The sequence below is a fragment of the Artibeus jamaicensis genome, unplaced genomic scaffold (genome assembly GCF_021234435.1).
Source record: "Artibeus jamaicensis isolate MK-2021 breed Jamaican fruit bat unplaced genomic scaffold, CSHL_Jam_final scaffold_916, whole genome shotgun sequence".
Taxonomy (NCBI): Eukaryota; Metazoa; Chordata; class Mammalia; order Chiroptera; family Phyllostomidae; genus Artibeus; species Artibeus jamaicensis.
The window spans coordinates 66,655,888-66,674,280 of NW_026522059.1; the positions used below are offsets into that span (position 1 = coordinate 66,655,888).

At 39.6% G+C, this 18,393-nt stretch overlaps 1 protein-coding gene across 2 annotated transcripts; it reads left to right on the top strand.

The window, feature by feature from the left end:
* The first annotated feature begins 4 nt into the window (after positions 1-4).
* Positions 5-18,061, top strand: CA2 (carbonic anhydrase 2). Of its 2 annotated transcripts, XM_037137051.2 has the most exons (7): positions 9-159; positions 1,183-1,380; positions 9,255-9,373; positions 9,848-9,940; positions 13,347-13,409; positions 15,570-15,725; positions 17,017-18,061. In XM_037137051.2, the coding sequence occupies exons 1-7, from the start codon at positions 126-128 to the stop codon at positions 17,134-17,136; spliced, it is 783 nt and encodes a 260-aa protein (XP_036992946.2). In that variant the 5' UTR covers positions 9-125; the 3' UTR covers positions 17,137-18,061. The 2 variants fall into 2 exon arrangements, with proteins under 2 accessions (XP_036992947.2, XP_036992946.2); XM_037137052.2 differs by lacking the exon at positions 1,183-1,380 and having other exon boundaries at positions 5-159.
* The last annotated feature ends 332 nt before the right edge of the window (positions 18,062-18,393 follow it).

The window sequence follows — 18,393 nt, forward strand, 5'->3', positions numbered from 1 at the left end:
CCGGCACAAAGTTGGCGGGAGCCTATAAAAGTCATTGACCGCGACTGCGAACACACAGTGCCGGCCTTTAGCAGCTCCTGCTGGACCCGCTCCAACTCCTGCCCTGCCCGACCCGCCACACCACCATGTCCCACCACTGGGGATACGGCCCCGACAACGGTGAGTACACGAGATCCTGGCCAGGCCCTACAACTGCCCAGACCGCGCTGCCCAGACCGCGCTGCCCAGGTGCCCCGGCGCGGGGCGCCCAGTGTGTCCCAGCCCAGCCTGGGCACCATGCACGGGGCGCCCGCTGCCCCGGTTTGGTCTCAGGCTCGTTATCCCCGCAGTCGACGCGCACAAGGCGCGGGCGGAGGTGGGGGGTGCAGCCTTAGAGCGAGACGCTGAGACAGTCCCTCCTGGGTCCCGATCCGGGGACCGTCCTACCTGAACCTAAGAAAAGCGAGGACAGGTTGTAACTGAAAACGTTAGGCGTTGATGACAGAGAAATTAGGGACTCCTCGTCCCCTTGACCCAAAACTTACCCACCCCCAACCCCCATCCTCAGCGCTACCTGTAGCTAAAGCTCTGGGCACCACCTGTCCCCGGGGATTTCGGGGGGCTGGTTAGAACCCATTGCGCCGATCTGAGTTTACCCTTTATCTCTGTACCCTAATGTTAGCGGATCATCAGGATCTGGGTTTTACCAGCCGCGGACGCAGTTTCTGTGAGCCAGCAGACAAAACAGCAAGATGAGTCTTTGGGAGTTTGGAGCTTTGGGGATCATGGCTGTTAAGGGAGCTCCAGGCCTGGGCCAAGCACCAAGTCAGAAGGATTGCAGTTCGGGACTGCTAGGTGTCTGAAGTGAGCTCACACATCCTAAATCCCAGCCACCAGCTTGTCCTTAGTGCCTGCCTGTTGCTGCATTTCAGTAAAACAAGTGTGAACATAGCTAATAGTTGCATGGCTCTCACTGTTTAAAAGCTTTCCACGTACGGATGTCCATTCTCACAACAATCTCTCTACAGGTAGATGATATTATTAACCCATAAATAGGGAAACGGAGGCACAGTGTTTTCCCAGCGGTTACTCAGTGGCACCGCCAAACTGGGAACTGAGCATTACTGCCCTTTTTAGGAGTGTGGGTGTGTCTGTCCCCACACTGGGGGCCTCACACATCCCTTCTCTCCCTTCTCAACCTAGGACCTGAGCACTGGTACAAGGACTTTCCCATTGCCAAGGGCAACCGCCAGTCCCCTATTGATATAGACACCAAAGCAGCCCTTCATGATCCAGAGCTGAAGCCTCTGCGTGTTTCCTACGAGGGGGCAACATCTAGGAGAATTATCAACAATGGTCACGCTTTTAACGTGGAGTTTGATGACTCCCAGGACAATGCAGGTTAGTGTTTTAAAAAATAACTAGTGCTTTTTATCCAGAACCTGTTTTCCCAGATGAGTGGGTGACGGCTTCTCAGCCCTGGAAGAGCCACTCTGGGAACTGTCACAGGTGCCAGGCTCAGAAGGACAGGCTGGTGACCTTGAAGTGACCTTGGGCTGTTTCTCTCTGAAATGTAAGCACTGAGAAGCAGGGATATGCCTCTGAAAAGTCACAAAAGGCAAGGTCCCCAGCCTTTGCCTTTGCCTTTCTTGCCATTGCTGGCAAGAAAGACCAGCAATGATGAGTTTGGCAAAATTAGAGCTGTTAAGATTCTGTCTAAAATGTTTGTTTTCCAGAATGGGTGCCTATCCAATAAAAAGTACATTTGAATGTGATCTTCAAGGTAACAGTGAGGAGAGTGATGAAAACCTGACAATTTAAAACACCAAAATTCTTGGAAACAATATTTCTGAGTATTTTCTGGTCTTTGGGCTGGTATGATAAAGGTGGCAAGTGTGTCTTGGTATCTACCTAGAAATTCATTGCACAGATGGAGAAGGTTTAGAGTTGGTGGGTATACTTGGCCCATTAGGGACAAAACCAATTGCCATAATTTGTTTGTAATGAGCTGTTTACAGGATGCCCATTGAAAAATTTTTTCTTGTTTAGAAATAGAACATCCTATTCAGACATAATAGCAGCCTTCTTTGCCACTAATAAAATCCACTGGTGGATTTTATCACCAGCACCCTATTTTCCCAGATTCTATCTTCTGAAAGTCTTTGAATGCTACTGTAAACTCTTGAGGTTTGGCACTATGGGAGTGGGGGGAGTGTTGGAAGAAAAAGAGAAAAAGTATTTGATAGTGCTGTCAAAACTCTGCAGTAATAACCTATAGTACCAATACACAAATGTAATCATAGCCATTATATTCAAGGTGACAGTTCCTTTTTAGTACCTATCCAATGCATTTGGTACAGTTTTTAAAAAAAACTGTTCTTTCCTATCCTTTTCCCTTTTAAACATTTTTTGACAGTTGGTTTTCTAAAGTAGTGATTTTGGAAGACAATTCTATGGATAATAATGCAGAAATAGTGTGAAAATGTTTTTAACCTGTGCCCCGAGTCACCTCACCCGGTATACACACACACTCAATGTACATGTGCACACATGCACAGGGACACACGTTCTGTCATAGTGTCATATTTACTAAATTTTGAGTATTAGATTCAGTGGAGGGTGTTCATGGGAAATACTCCTTTAGAGTTCCTGCTGTATTGCCTTTCCAAGCATGCTTCCTGATGGTTAAAGAAACAGTGCTCTGATGATTAAATTAAATGTAAGGGAAACAATTTCTTTCCTTTATGAAAGAACACAATAGGTTTAGATTGTAATAGGATAAGGCCAAATGTCTTAGTAGTTTCATACGTATAGAAACCATTATGTTTAGTTATTTAAAAACCAAAAGAAGTCAGCTACTTTAGTCTATAGTTGTCAGCTGTTATTTTGTTTTTTTTTAAAAAGACACAATGAACATTCAGTGTTGCCAATGAAATCTTTATTTTCAGTGACTGTACCAATTACATACCTTACTGGATGCTACATAGAATACAATATAAAATTAAATGCCAGCTGATTGCTTAAAAAGCATTTTTTTTAACAATGAGGAAGCAATGGAACAGAGATAAACTGTTTTAGTAATATGTATTTTTGGAAAGTGTTTTGCAGCATTTAGTCTGGCAACTGTGAGCCTAGACTGGGGTCAGACAGACCTGGGTACAAGTTCCAGTTCTGCCACTAACTAGGCCAGTGGTCCTGAGAATGGCAGTAACCTGACTTAAGCTTTCATGTTCTTACCTGTGAAAATTGGAGTAATAGTAGTTTCTACCACAGAGAAAGAGTTTTTAATGAGCTCTAAGATTATCTCCCATCACTTGATGGTATTTTAAATTTTTGTTTTTCAATGTTTCTGAATGTCCCATTTATTATTAAAGCATGTACTGATTTCATATATGACATTACTATATAGTTATACATCTTACCATGAATCTGTCAAGTTCTGGTGGATTTCTACACAAGAAGTAACTAATTAGAGCTTTCTACTTGTCTTGTGAGTAACACTTATTATTAAAGTGGTGGCAGAGTTCAGACTGTAAAACATGAAAAGCAAGTGGTTTAGGTAGGGGCTCAAACCCACATCTTTAGAGACACATGCATGCTTCACTTAATTCTTATTTTAAAACTTCTTACTAACACAATGAAATGCAAGGTAAGCCAGGCACCCTGAGGGCAGGATGGAGGCCCTGTCTGATCTCTGCCATGTGTCCAGAGCCCACGCTTGGGTGCCTGACCTAGCAGGATGGGGAAGTAATAGGCTCTGACAGTCACTTTGATAAGTGCAACAGGGAAGTATTTCAGGGACTACAGAAACATAAGAAGGCTTGAGAGCTGGCCTGAGTCAGTCAGGAAAGCCTTTCCAGGGTAAGTAAAGCTTATGCTAAGACATGGAGGGGAATCCAGGTGAAGGAAATAGGTAGGACAGGGGACTTTCAAGAGCACAGTACCTGCTCTGGACAGGCAAGGATGCTGTTGAAAGGAACAAGTGGAAGGCAGGAAGACTTTCAAGAGCACAGTACCTGCTCTCTTTATATTTGAAAGACTCCTTTGTTACTCTGACCAAACACTGCAACATCTTCAGTTGTTTTGGTTAAACAGGGAAGCAATATATTTCCTAGAATGCTGAATGAATTAAACATTGATGTTACAGGAAAATACATCTACAAAATTCAAAAGCAAAACCAAAGCAATTGTACCATGCAAAAAAACAAACAAAAAAAAACCCACTCTTTAAACTTTTTTAAAAAATATCCTAGAGTCTCAGGTTAGCACTTAAAATAAACATGAAGAAACAGACACCAGAATGTAAGAAACCTGCTCATCACATCCTTCCCAGTTTGTTGGAGTGAGACTAGATGACGATCACCTAGAAATAGAAACAGAATAAAAATCTTTGACAATAACCATAGTTAATATTTAGTGTGTACATACCATGTTTAAAAAATGATATACTTTTCTGTACACATAAGTCTCAAAATAATTTATCAGTTTGGTCACTCAAAATTTTAAATCGACAGTTTAACACCTCTTTTTGTTAGGAGTTATTGTTATAGTGTTAACATTTTTTCTATTCTTTGCCACTTATTTTGTACTTTTAAATTCTCAAGTTCATTTCCTTTTCTCCCACTCAACGAAATTTCAGTCTTGTAGAACTTCTCAGAGATTCGGATTTTCAAATGTATCCTAAATTTTATCAAATATTTGGTAACCAGACTTAAATATTTGGGAATCAGGGAATGGGCTGGCAGAATTTATTGCTGTATAAGCTTGAGGAAATTCTTTGTACGTGTGGAGTTAGTTAATAGTAAGATCACACCTAAGATTGTTTGTGTGAAACTGGAAGCTTGGGTTAAAGCTCTCATCAAGCTTCTAAATTCCTTTAAAAATAAACCACCTTAAATTAATGAAAAATCATTAACTCTGTTAGGGTTTCTTTTTAATTATTAAAAATTACTTTCCCTGCTTGAGATCTTTTATTACTGGCTTTATCTGAGAAAGAAAAGAATACTAGTTACAATTACAAATTCCTGCTAACTTAATTAACTTTTGCCAATGAGTCTAAAACTCTCTTGCTTTATTGCAAAGTTAGAGGCAAATATCATTGAAAAATCAATGCCTCAGTTATTGGCTAACCTATACACAACTCTCATCATTTGTTCTTTTTAGAAACTGGAATATTTTTACCTGTTTATCTTAATTCAAGAAAGAAGAAGGAAGACAGCTGAGTTCTCCTGGGTTCAGCACAAGCAGACCATGGTCTGGATGATATGCTGGACCCTCCTACCAGACTCCTGCTTGCTTTTCAGGGATTTGCTTTTGAAGATTTAAAACTTGCTTTCCACAAACAATCTTAGGTGAAAAGGAAACATAACCATAACAAATGGAAGGGCTTGCCATGCAAACTGTTCATGGTGTGAGCACAACCCTACCTGCAGAATTGACCACCTCTGAATTCAATTATAAGGGGTGAAGGGACTTTCGCTGGTGGGCCCATGTAGTTTTGCCTTAAGAACTGGAGATCACAGGAACATAGCTGATGGTGCTGGGGACTGCCAGAGGCCTGCCCAACTGAGCACGGATTAGTGGGAGGAACCAGGAGTCGAGGCTAGCTTCTTTTTCTTTTTCCAGAGATGCAGTACCCCTGACTGTCCTGGTTGGGCAAAGTGGGGGAAGGCAGGATTGTTTGTGTGTATTTGTGGTTGTTTTAAAGGGGCTCAGGGATTTTAATGGTGACATTCCTCCGTTACTCTAAACCTGTATAACTTTTGAGTAAATAGTTCCTTTCTGTGTTTTTTTCTTTAGTTCTTTTCACACACACACACACACACACACAAAAAGGAGAAAAAAAATGTGGGCATCTTTTTCTTAGTTTTGTTGATATTGACATTCATTTTTATAACAGTAGGTAGGTCAAGGGTTATGAATTACTGCTGAGAAAGCAATAGAGGAATATATTATTTAGAAATTTTCCAATTATTCATAGAGAAGATCATTTACCTGCTGGAACTGTTCTGTTTTTAGTGGACTTACTTATTTACTTCATCAATAGGAAACCCCTTAAATTATAATTTTGAACTAAAGATTACTGGGTTAGTTTACTTATGCTTTGAATCTAGGAGAGATTCAAGAAGATAATCTAAAAGAGAGATTATTGACATCCACTAGGTCTTTAGAGTTTGTCATTTGGATGCATTTTATGTTCAGCAGTAATGAAGTGAATGGGAAGAAAAAAATTAAAAATGTTAAATTTTCTGTTTTTAATTTGTATATTTGGCCTGATTTATCTTAGTATGACTGTGGGAATGTCTTAATTTTCACAAATAACATATACTTCACATAATTTTTTCATGTAAACTATATAGGAAGACAGAGTAGCCTACAATATACTTGGTACTTGTTTTGTGTTACATATTCAATTGGTACAACTCATGACAGATTATGAAAATTTAAACCAATTGCAGATCTTGGTATAGAGATTTGAATTTAAGTTCAGAAGAAAACCCACATCTATTTGTCCATTCCTCATGGAATACATGTCTGTGATACAGTGAACTGTTGGCTCATCAGAGCCCCACTACATGTCCAAATTTTAGAGAGAGAAAATTATGCAATTAGAAATTTCTTCTATTTTTTAAAATTATTTTTACATTAGAAAAGCAGGTTTTTTATTTTAAATTGGGAGAGTTTGGACAGTGACTTGTGGCGATCAAAATAAGTAAGTAAATAAGTAGATCCAGAATATGGTATCCACTTTTTGTCATTCAGCCAAATGTTGTCTTTTCTGTTTCTCAAATAAAAAGATATATGCTGCCTTTATTATAATTTATGGAAACATTAGTATAACAATGTTCTTGAGGGATTTCATTGACTAGAATTCAGGCTAAGAATTTTTTAGCAATAACCAACTAGTTGAAGATGACCAGAAATGCTGCTTTTGATAGCAATACACTTTAACAACTTAATAATCCTTTCTAATTACAATAGGTTTCCAATTATATAGCAACATACTTTTAATAGGAGCAAAAACAGGTATCTGGTAGTAACAGATTAGCACTGATAATCACTGAACTCAAAGAGCTTCTTTTCTATTTTCTTTTCTTTTAGTATTAGTAAGTCTTATTTAATAAAGGCTCATATATACTTGCCTAATTCTAAATGTTCTCTAAAATAATTAGGATAGACTCTTAAGATCTGCAAGGGAGTGAATAAGAAATAACACTAAGTGAACAAGCTTTAGTGTCTTTAAATTTTAAGATTCTATGGTTCTTTGCAGAAAGGAGATACATTTACAAAGATCAGTTATCTCAGATGCTTATTTTGATTTTATTTAACTTATTCTGCTACTTGGTAAAATTTATGATGTTACAAGTGGATTTTTTTGATCAGCCAGCCAGTTAGTAGCTTTAAAAAGTTACAAAGGAGTTAATTTCAACATCAATTTATTTCATAAGCAAATATTTTGTTTTAAGGGTATATCACAAGAAATGGGAATTCTCTCATTTTTGAAAAAGCCTATTTGGGTTGATAAGGCTAATTTTTTCCTACAGAATTATGTGCTTAAAAATTTACAATTAATTGCTTTTAAGTTTGAAGAGGTGTGATTTTATCAAAATACTTGCAAATTCATGTTTCCTAACAAATCTGTAAAATAACACTATTTATAATTTGTTCTTTTTTAATTTTTATACTTTCTTTTCTTCTGCCCCATTGAAAGGCAGAGCTGGCAGCCAGAGATTGTATCAGGAGCCACAGAAAGACTCTCCACTTATATCTTGCATCAGCTTTATATTTCCTATGAATAAATGAGTGTATGTTGCTAACCTTGTGAGCACACTTAGGTAAAGTGCAGCCAGCAAACTTTGCTGTATGGCCAGACTTTGTCCATTTGTTTTGCAAAGCCAGAGTAAATTTTGGCTTATTATTTTATGAATTATAAATCAAAGCTAATAAAGTACCTTTATGAGAAAGGATGTTTTAGTCCCATTTCTGAAAAAATAAAATAAAATTGAAGTCGTAGAATTAAACTAATTTTAAAAGATTTAAAATATAATGGTTAAACCCTGCTCAGGTGGCTCATTTGGTTGGAGCATTGTCCTGTACACCCAAAGATTGCAGGTTTGATTCCCAGTCAGGGCACATACCTAGGATGGGAATTTTATCCTTGGTCCAGGTTCATACAGGAGGCAACCCATCAATGTCTCTCTCACATCAATGTTTCTGTCTTTCTCTCTCTCCCCCACTTCTCTTCTCTCTCTAAAAGCAATAAAACATATCCTCAAGTGAGGTTTAAAAATATATAAATATATATACTGGTTAAATTTCATTAATACATATAATTCAGACACAAGTGTCACAGAGGGGATGGGGAAGCAATGATTTCTTACTATTTTAGTCCTCTCTTAAGACACAGGTAATTTATAATCTATAGATAGACTGAGGTCTAACAATATAATTTCTAGTACAGATCTTACTGTAACAAAATTCTGTTAATATCAAAATAGTAGAACCATGAGATGGTTATTAAAATTAGAGTTTGAAGTTGTTGGAGGTAATAGTAGGTGATCAATACTTAGTGTAGTAATCAACAATTGGTTGTGTCCATTTAAACAGATGAGGAAGTTAAAGTCAGAAACGTTACATAAAAATTTTTAAGGGACAAAGCTAGTCAGTAGCTTTTGAACTTGGATTATCACTGCTCCTAAATAATTTGGAAAGCCTGTGTGAGGAAAATTAGATTTTATAGGCTTAAGATCAAGAATGCTTATATTTCAGAAATTCTGGCATGTAGGACTGGTATGAGAGGTTAGCTGAGTCTCTGTGGGACAGTCCTCAGGCACTGGAGAGAGATGTTCCCACATTTGCATGAGTGTGCAGGAGACTGCCTCTGGCTAGCAAGGCCTGGAAACTTACTTCCTCTGTGACTCACAAGTTATTAGTTCCCTTAAAATTTCTGCTCTCTGACCCTGAACATGTGATTCCAAAGCAAACCCAGAAGAGAAGTGTCACTGTGCTTAGAAAACAGATGGGAAAAGCATTCATCCTGTAAGCAAAACATGTGAGGAAAAAAAATAGTTGAAAAGATTTTGTTCAGCACTGTGGACGAAACCTGAGTCTGGATTTCATTTTCAGAGTGAAAAATGTTGTTACAGGCATAAATGTAGTATGTACTATAAAATAGGATTTAAATGTAATTTTATAGTTTTTGTTTCATGAGCACATATTTGAGTATGTATGTGTATACAAATGTGTATATACATATATATTTTTTTATATTTCAGTGCTGAAGGGAGGACCCCTCACTGACACCTACAGACTGATTCAGTTCCACTTTCACTGGGGTTCATCTGATGGGCACGGCTCTGAGCACACTGTGGATAAAAAGAAGTATGCTGCAGAGGTAACATATGTTTACTTTCTTCCTGGGAAAAATACAAAGTGACATTAGCATTAATTTCAAAAGCTTAATTTTGTAAGTTTGACTCAAACCTTGGGAACTACTTTAACAAAAGACCTTTACATTTACCTATCACCTGCCTTTCTTTGTGGTGCTACAAGTCACACTGCAAAAGCTTCTTTCTCTACTACCTCCAAGGACAGTGTTTGTATGAAGTGAATGAATTCAAGTGGGAGGACCTTGTTTTCATATAAATCTAGAAACAAATGTGTCTTCCCTCAGAATATGCAGCTCCTTGTTGATAAAATCACTTGCTAGTATGCCAAATGGTGGGTAATTAGAAATAAATGAGAGAAAAGTTTATATTTAAAATTGCCTACTTTTTTGGGACCTTTAGCTATGCGAAGAGCCCACTGGGGACCATCTGTATCTCTTCTTCTATACGTCATCACTGTTTGTGGTTTGTCTCTGCGGCAGCTTCACTTGGTTCATTGGAATACCAAGTATGAGGATTTCGGAAAAGCTGTGAAACAACCTGATGGACTGGCTGTTTTGGGTGTTTTTTTGAAGGTTAGTAGATGGCCCAATTCTTCCTGTGCCTGTTTTCAGAAAAGAGTAGCCAGATAAGACATTTCTAGCAAATAGGACATTCTACTGAGAGCCTGGGAAATGCCATTGGCTCTGAAATATTTTCAGGCTTACTTCATATATGCCAGTAAGAGTGAAAATGGGACAGAAGACAATTTGAGCAATGTTTATTGGGTACTATTTAGATGTAAATGTGAAGATCTGTCTGGGCTGTAAATGGTGAAATGAGGAAGAGGTATACTGTCCATGTACACTGGTTTTCTTTTTTTTTTTAATTCAAACTTAAGCTAGATAGTGCTGTTTATGGTAGATAATTGTGAGAGAGGGACAAACTTTCCTCTGCCTCCAAGGTTCTTCTGCCTGGTCTGATAATTAGATATACATGAGACAAGAGAAAATAACCAAATTCAATGCACACATATGTATGGGAACCCTATATACATGAGAGAGTCAGAGACCCACATGGTGGTGCGGTTCAGAAAGAAAGAGAACAGGAGTGTGTAAAACACCCTGAGCTATGGATGAGGTAAGGTGCCCTGGGGGCTTCAAAATGTCATTGCAGGATGATAAGAAGCAAGTCCTACTCCATGGCTATGTCAAAAGAGGTTTTTCTGATAATCACTTATGGACAAGGGGTCTTGTTCAAATTTTTTTGGATAGTTCAGGTAGAGGGGCAGAAGTTCTGAGTCTACAGCTAAAGTTAACTTTAGCTAAAAAAATCTGCATGCCACAGAGTCATATCAGGGAGTTACTCATTTGGACCCCACACAATGCTAAATGAAGACCAACCAGGTATTACAAGGGTAAGGAAAGTGGCTCCATATTGGAGAATTTCAGACTACAGTAGACAAACAGGTTGAGCTGCCCTCTAGACACTTGTGAAGCCAGTGGAGAACTGCCGGGGCTGGTGAGTCATGGGCCCAGAACTATGTCAAGGTAGAAGCTATGTGTGTATGAAATCATCCAAGGAAAGCACAAAGAGGAAGATATGGCTGCTGAGCAAGCAGCCCTGAGGAACTAAAAAGTGTAAGGCATTTAGGGCTGCAAGAAAGATGCTGATTACCTGATGAAAGGAACATAACGGTCAAGAGGGATTCAGGAGACAGGAGGGCAGAAGGAAAGCCAAAGGAGAATGTTCAAAGTGAGGGAGGGCTATAGGTAAAATCCTGCCATAAGATTAAGGTGAGCACTTGAGACTTCTGCCAAGATGGAGGCATAGGTGGATGTGCCGTGCCTTCTCACACAACCAAGTTTAGAGACAACTAAATATTAGCAACAGAAAGCACAGCCAGAACACGGAAAATTGAACTTTTCGGAAGTCCGTTAACAACAAATTCTTCAGCCTGACCGGTAAGGGACGAAATCAGCAGCTGGTGAAGTAGGGTTGCACAGGAGGACTCGGTCAGACAGACTCAGGCGCAGAATCCAGACGCGCGGAATCCAGGTGCAGGGTTGGACCTAGTGAGCGACCGAGCGAGCCACCAGGCGAGCGACCCGGGGGAGACAGCGGGGGAGCGGTGCTGCGTGTTGACTGTGGTTGCGCATTTCTGCCCGGGCGGACAGGCAAGGGAGAGGGCGGTTGGACTGGGGCCGGGCAGGTCCTCGCAGCAAGCGGCAGTGGAGGGCGCCGCCATTTCCCCGCTCTGACCCCACCTCCACATACAGCGTCATAACCCAGCGACTCTGAGTGGCCCGGCCCAGGTGAACCACCTAAGGCGCTGCTCCTCACCCAGCTGTGAGAAACAGCAGAAAGGGTCGCCATTTCCCCGCTCTGACCCCACCTCCACATACAGCATCACAACCCAACTACCTGGAAGTCCAAGGCGCCGCTTCTCACACTTAAAGGGCGCGAACAGACCAAAAATGTCGCAAGAAGATCTCAAAGCCCCAGAGCCCATAGATCTAAGTGATGAAGAAATAGCAAAACTCTCAGACGCACAGTTTAAAACACTGGTCATCAGGATCCTCACAGAACTGGTTGATTATAGCCACAAATTAGACAAATATATGAAGGCAAAACTAATTGAAATGAATGGAATTGCACAGGACACCAATAGCAATGAAAAGGAAACTGGGACTCAAATCAATGGAGTGGACCAGAAGAAAGCAAATAATGGCCAAACAGAAAAGAGTGAAGAAGCAAGAATTCAAAAAAAATGAGGAGGGTCTTAGGAACCTCCAGGACATCTTTAAACACTCCAGCATCTGAATTATAGGGGTACCAGAAGGGGGAAAGGCACAGCCACCAGTGGAAAATTTATTTGAACAAATAATAAAGGAGAATTTCCCCAATATGGCAAAGGAAATAGACTTCCAGGAAATCCAGGAAACTCAGAGAGTCCCAAAGAAGTTGGACCCAAGAAGGAACACACCAAGGCACATCATAATTACATTAGCCAAAATTAAAATGAAGGAGAGAATCCTAGAAGCAGCAAGAGATAAGGGGACAGTCACCTACAAAGGAGTCCCCATCAGACTGTCAGAGGATTTCTCAAAAGAGACCTTACAGGCAAGAAGGGGCTGGAAAGAGGTATTCCAAGTCATGAAATCCAAAGACCTACAACCAAGATTGCTCTATCCAGCAAAACTTTCATTTAGAATGAAAGGACAGATAAGGCGCTTCTCAGATAAGATTAAATTCAAGGAGTTCATCATCACCAAGCCTTTATTATATGAAATGTTAAAGGGACTTATCGAAGAAAAAGAAGTTAAAGAAACATGAACAGTGAAAGGACAGCAAACTCACAGTTATTAACAACCACACCTAAAACAAAAGCAAACTAAAAGGACAGCTAGATCAGGAGTGGAAACATAGAAATGAAGATCTCAAGGAGGGTTAGCAACAGGGGAGTAGGAGGAGGAGAAGGGGGGAGAAGGTACAGAAAATAAGTAGCATAGACAGTAGATAGAAAATAGAAGGGGGGCAAGAATAGCATGGGAAATATAGAATCTAAAGGACTTGAGACACATGGTCATAAACTAAAGGGGGGGGTAATGGTGGGGTTGGGGGGGTAGGGTGGAGGGGAATGAAAAAGGGAATAGAACAACTGTAACAGCATAATCAATAAAAAAATAAAAAAAAAAGATTAAGGTGAGCACTTGACCAGTGTTCTTTCTTTGCAGTTGGAAGGCACTGCAAAGTGCCCTCTCAACACTTAGTTGAGAGGGTTGTTTCAGAGGAACTGAAAGCAAAGAAGCCAGGGTGGTTGTCAGCTTTAGTACGAAGGTCATGGTGCCTGTGTAATCACACTAAGGCTGACAGGTGCCACCTAGCAAGTGCAGGGTTTTGGTTTACTATTTGGAGAAACTTTATAATAGAGCTGCCCAAATCCAAACTGATATTGTATCACCTGGAAAACAATATCTTGTCTCTTGTGTCTTTCTATAGATTGGCGATGCCAAACCAATCCTACAGAAGGTTGTTGATGCACTGAGTTCCATTAAAACAAAGGTACAGTCAAATTTTCTGCCACTTCCTAATAGGGTATCTGTTTTCCTTAACCTACTGGTTTTCAAAAATGCTTTTGTTCAAATTGGATAGTTTCAGTTTGAAAAGTGGTGTTTGGATGAGAGATTAATAAAGGTTAAATGTTGCTTATATATTTATTTAACTCTTATTTATCCAAGAGTTGATTCTTATGTTAGTCTAATTTTTAGACTTGTGCTTATGTATTCTTACTTCTGTTCATTCTACCATCCATATACAAGAGTCAGAGACTCATAATTGAAAGGAGACTAACAGATCATCTGCTCAGTCATTTACACAATAGCTATTTTTTGAGTACTTACTCTGTGCCAGTCACTTAATATTGGGTTGGCCAAAAAGTTCATTTAGTCTTTTTCATAAAATAAATGATTCATTTTTATTTTCACCAATAACTTTATTAATTTGGAATTTTAAGAATGTCGCTGTCTCCCACATAGTATAGCAATGATTTTACTCACTTAATGTCTCAATTTGACTGCTGTGAATTTCAACTAGTCTACCCGATTGCAGAACATTGTCCAGCAAGAGATCTCCAGCATGGTGTAGTTGTTGTAAAACAGACAAGTGTGTTGATCTGTGTGCAGTGTAACATCTACTTTTTCCTGGCCCATTGTGTCCCTTGAAGGGTTCTCTGCCTCCTGCTGGGTCCAATGTGGCCTTTGCCTGCTGGCCTTGAATGTTCTCTAGGTGGTCCCCAAAGGATTGTCTGTTAGGTACAGACCACACTTCCAGAGCCACTTCTGCCAAGAGCCCATGTCTTCTGTGTGACTCCAGCAGACTTCACCTGCCAGTGGGTTTGGAATTGGACCCGCTGTAGAGGTGACCTCTGTGTGGACAGGAATCCTCTGCGAAGGGCACTTGCAGTCCTTTTATGTGACCACATCTCCTTCACTGGATGAGTATTCTAGAACTGCAGGGTGATAGAGCTGGAAGGGCCACCCTCCCCCGACAGAGTCTCAATGTACAGAAACTCCTGGAGGCTCAGGGAGGACTTCTGTATGGTGTTTGTGACCCTGCTGGGAGTAGCATCCAGGATTCCTAAATCCAGATCTTTCCTCCTACCGGCCACCTTCCTCTTAATAAAGTCTGTTTTGCCCCCCCGAAAAAATAAATCTCCAGCATGAAACTTCACAAACCATTTTTGACATTTTCAATCAGTCATAGCACCTTCTCATATACTAACTACACAAATCTGTTTTTGTATCTCAGTTGTGTTTTTATTTTTCTTGAAATAATAAAGCATAATATGCTGAAAATGTTGTGCATTCTCTTTCATCTTCAATATTCAAATGGCAACACAAAAATTCACCAATTTTGATACAATTTTTAAAATGCACACTGATATGACAGCTGTCATAATACGATTTAACAAAATTGTTTTGAATAAAGTTAAAGACAGCTAAGTGCTACTAGAGCCATCTTAGGGGAAAAAACTTTTTTTTTTGCCAATCCACTACAAAGTAAACACAATAAATAAGGCCCCCCTTCATTGAGGTTTATATTCTGTGACCTCCTTGAATTGATTCAACCCATTTTTAAACCCTTTCTATACCACAGCTGTACTGAGGTCATTGGGCATCTTTGTAAACTGAACATTGCAATCACCAGTGGCGGCCCTTGTTTGAAGGTCATACTGACAAATTGAAGCAGTTTCTATCTTCTGAAATGCTCACCTGTTATTTTTAGTTTGATGCCCTTGAATTATATAGAATAAACCTGATCTGAAAACACTGATTCAAAAAGATACCTGCACCCCCATGTTCACTGCAGCATTTTTTATAATACAGTAGCCTGGAAGACATGAAAATAGCCTAAGTGCCTACCAATGAATGAACAGATAAAGAAGATGTGAAATGTAATTCAGCCATAAAAAGAATGAAATCTTACCATTTGTGACAACATGGGTAGTCCTTGAGGACATTAGGCTAAGTGAAATTAGTTAGGTTCTCATGTTTATCTCTGCCAATCTATATTTCCCAGGCAAATGTTTTCTATTAAGCTCTTTTTGTTTTATTTTCTGGTGAATGTGGACCTCTCTTAAAAAATAGTTTTGTGGTTTTATTACTTATTCCTGCCTCCTATTCCAATCACATGACACTTTTAACTCTGTTTGCCTTGTGCCAGGGTAAAAGTGCCACCTTCACTGGCTTTGACCCTCATGGGCTCCTTCCTGTGAGTTTGGACTACTGGACCTACCCAGGCTCCCTGACCACTCCTCCTCTCCTGGAGTGCGTGACCTGGATTGTGCTCAGGGAACCCATCAGCGTGAGCAGTGAACAGGTCAGTTTTCTCCATAAGGTGTATGCAGTCAAGGTACAGGAGTTGTGGAGTCAGACAGACCTGGTGTCATCCTCCTGATGCTTCTGGTTGTGGAATTGGTATGCACAGAGCTGGACAAATAAACATGCAATTAAACATTGTTATTAATCATAACCTTAGACCATAGAATTGGACAAAAGTGAGGATAGGTGAGGAAAATGTGTATCGCCTAATAAATACTTCTTTTGTGAACACTGAGAAAACAAAGGCCAAAGGCAATGAGATTTCATGTTCAAGGTTACATGGTATCAGGATAATCCTCAGCTTCCTGCTCACTCATATTGAGCTTACTGTCATTTCATTTATGTCCAAGTGTTCCTGAATTTTAATGAAGGGGAGAGTCAGGCCTTGGAGAGAAGGTATCTATTAAAACTCAGTCCATGTAGCTGGAGCAACTGGGACAGACATCGTACCTCCCCTACATGGTATGGTGGTCTGCGATGGTCAAGTGATTAATGTGTTGCAGTCACTGTGGTACCGATGCAGGTCACTATCATCAACTTAGACTGAAGTTGAATTCATAGGGGTGACTGTGGGAATATTACTGAACCAAAGTGATCAGGCAAAAGGCTATTAACTCATGCCCCCTAACCTTCTTCAGTTAGATCAAATCTCATTTAGGGAAAGGGAAGAACCACTTTTCAAAACAACCTCCGAGAATGTAGAAGATAGATTGAGAGATACCTATGTCCCTCATGGGGCCAGGGAACAAATTTAAAAGGGAATAAAAATCAATCAAGACAAGGACTGAACTCCCAGCCTGGGACCACTCATTCCTGTGTTTCTGTATATTTAAGCAGAGACACAAGGGTATCTTTCTATTGCTGAGCTTATAGATCCTGGATCACTTTATCTAATTGTGGGAATTCTGTAGTTTATCTTCCCTGGGGCAGAAAACAAAATTTTAATTTGCATCTAGAATTGTTATTATTTCACATCCTAGAGGCATCATATAGGCTTTTGATTATAAAATCAAAAGGAAAACATAAAGCTAACTGAAAATGTCCTTCCAAACGACAGCAACAATTTTGTGTTCATTTGATAGAAATGACGTTTTTAAATAAAATCATATGTAATCTATATAATCTATATATGATTATGTAGCTACTGGGAATCACACTAAATATGAGCATGGGTATATGGTGCTGCAAATATTTGGGGGAATGTATTTCAAGATGTAATGGAACAATTGAGTCAATACTGTTTCTAAACTATCATTTTTAATTTTTAAATCTTTTATTGTGTTTTTTAGATGATGAAGTTCCGTCAGCTTAACTTCAATGGGGAGGGGGAATCAGAAATACCCATGGTGGACAACTGGCGTCCAACGCAGCCTCTGCATAGCCGGCAGGTCAGGGCATTCATTAAATGAGATGGTCCCAGAGCCAGTGTCCCATAGCAAGTCTTGGGGTTTTCCTGCAGCTGGACACAAATCTACTGAGTGAATTGGACCCTGGTTTCTCGGTGTCTGGTTTTCTACACCTTTCATCTGTCACCTGATATGCTTACTATTAAAGTGGGAAGAACTAGACCAGATATCATGCTTGATAGAATTGCTGTGACAGGTGCTTTGCTTACAGGTGTGGCCATTTTGTAACAATGAATATAATTAAAGAGACAGGAAAAGGTACCTTGACTTTGGTCACAACATGTGGATAATGAGCACTCACACTAAAATGTTATTTTTAATAAGCAGGAAAGTAGATTGAGCTCAAATCCATATCATGAGATAAATTAAGCTGTGTGATATAAATCAGGTAAAATATTCACAATTTTGTGCAACATAACCCAGACAAAATAAATTTTCCAGACTCCAAGATGTTGTATGAAAGAGACACTTTAAAATTCTTATATATTTATAGCAAAGTTATCTTAAATATGAATTCTGTTGTAATTTAGTGACTTTTGAATTACAGAGATATAAGTGAGGTATTATCTGTAGAAATTGTTATAATTATGGTTGTGGTACAGAGCATATTTCCATCCAGATAATATATCCTAAATTAATAAATGTTGTATTTTAGATATATTCTCTAATAAAATATGAAATTCTTCTTTGGATGACTGTATTTTATGCTTGGTAGTACATAATAATGGTGGAGCAAATGCGTACTTTATAATTCACATTAATTCATTGTTAATAATAAGTCATCATAGTTGGCTTACTCATGACTGAAGGCATCTCCACAAAAGAAAAAACCCGAAGGTCATTTCTTATTTGCATCAGCGAAGAGAAGGTGGCACATACTAAGTTAGTATATGCCCCTTGGAAATAAAATAAATGACATCTCAGTTTATTCTGGTGTAAACACATGTTTTGGATATTGTATCTCTGTTCCCACATGGGTCCACACAGAGGGTGTGCTTGGGTGACTGGGAAATGTGCCTTAATTTGCATACTATCTCCTAGTCCTTGTTGACCTCTGATGTGGAGTGGCTGGCCTACCCTCACTCAGGCGTGCACCTGTGTGTGCTGACATCTGCTTCATCTGGTTTTGGAGGGATCAATATCTGAATTTATCCTTGCTGGTTACCAAGTCCTTATCATGACCTAGGGAACAGAGTATAAGGGACATCCTCTTCAGAGGAAGAATCCCATAAGAACAGCCTGCCTTTTCTGACCCAATCA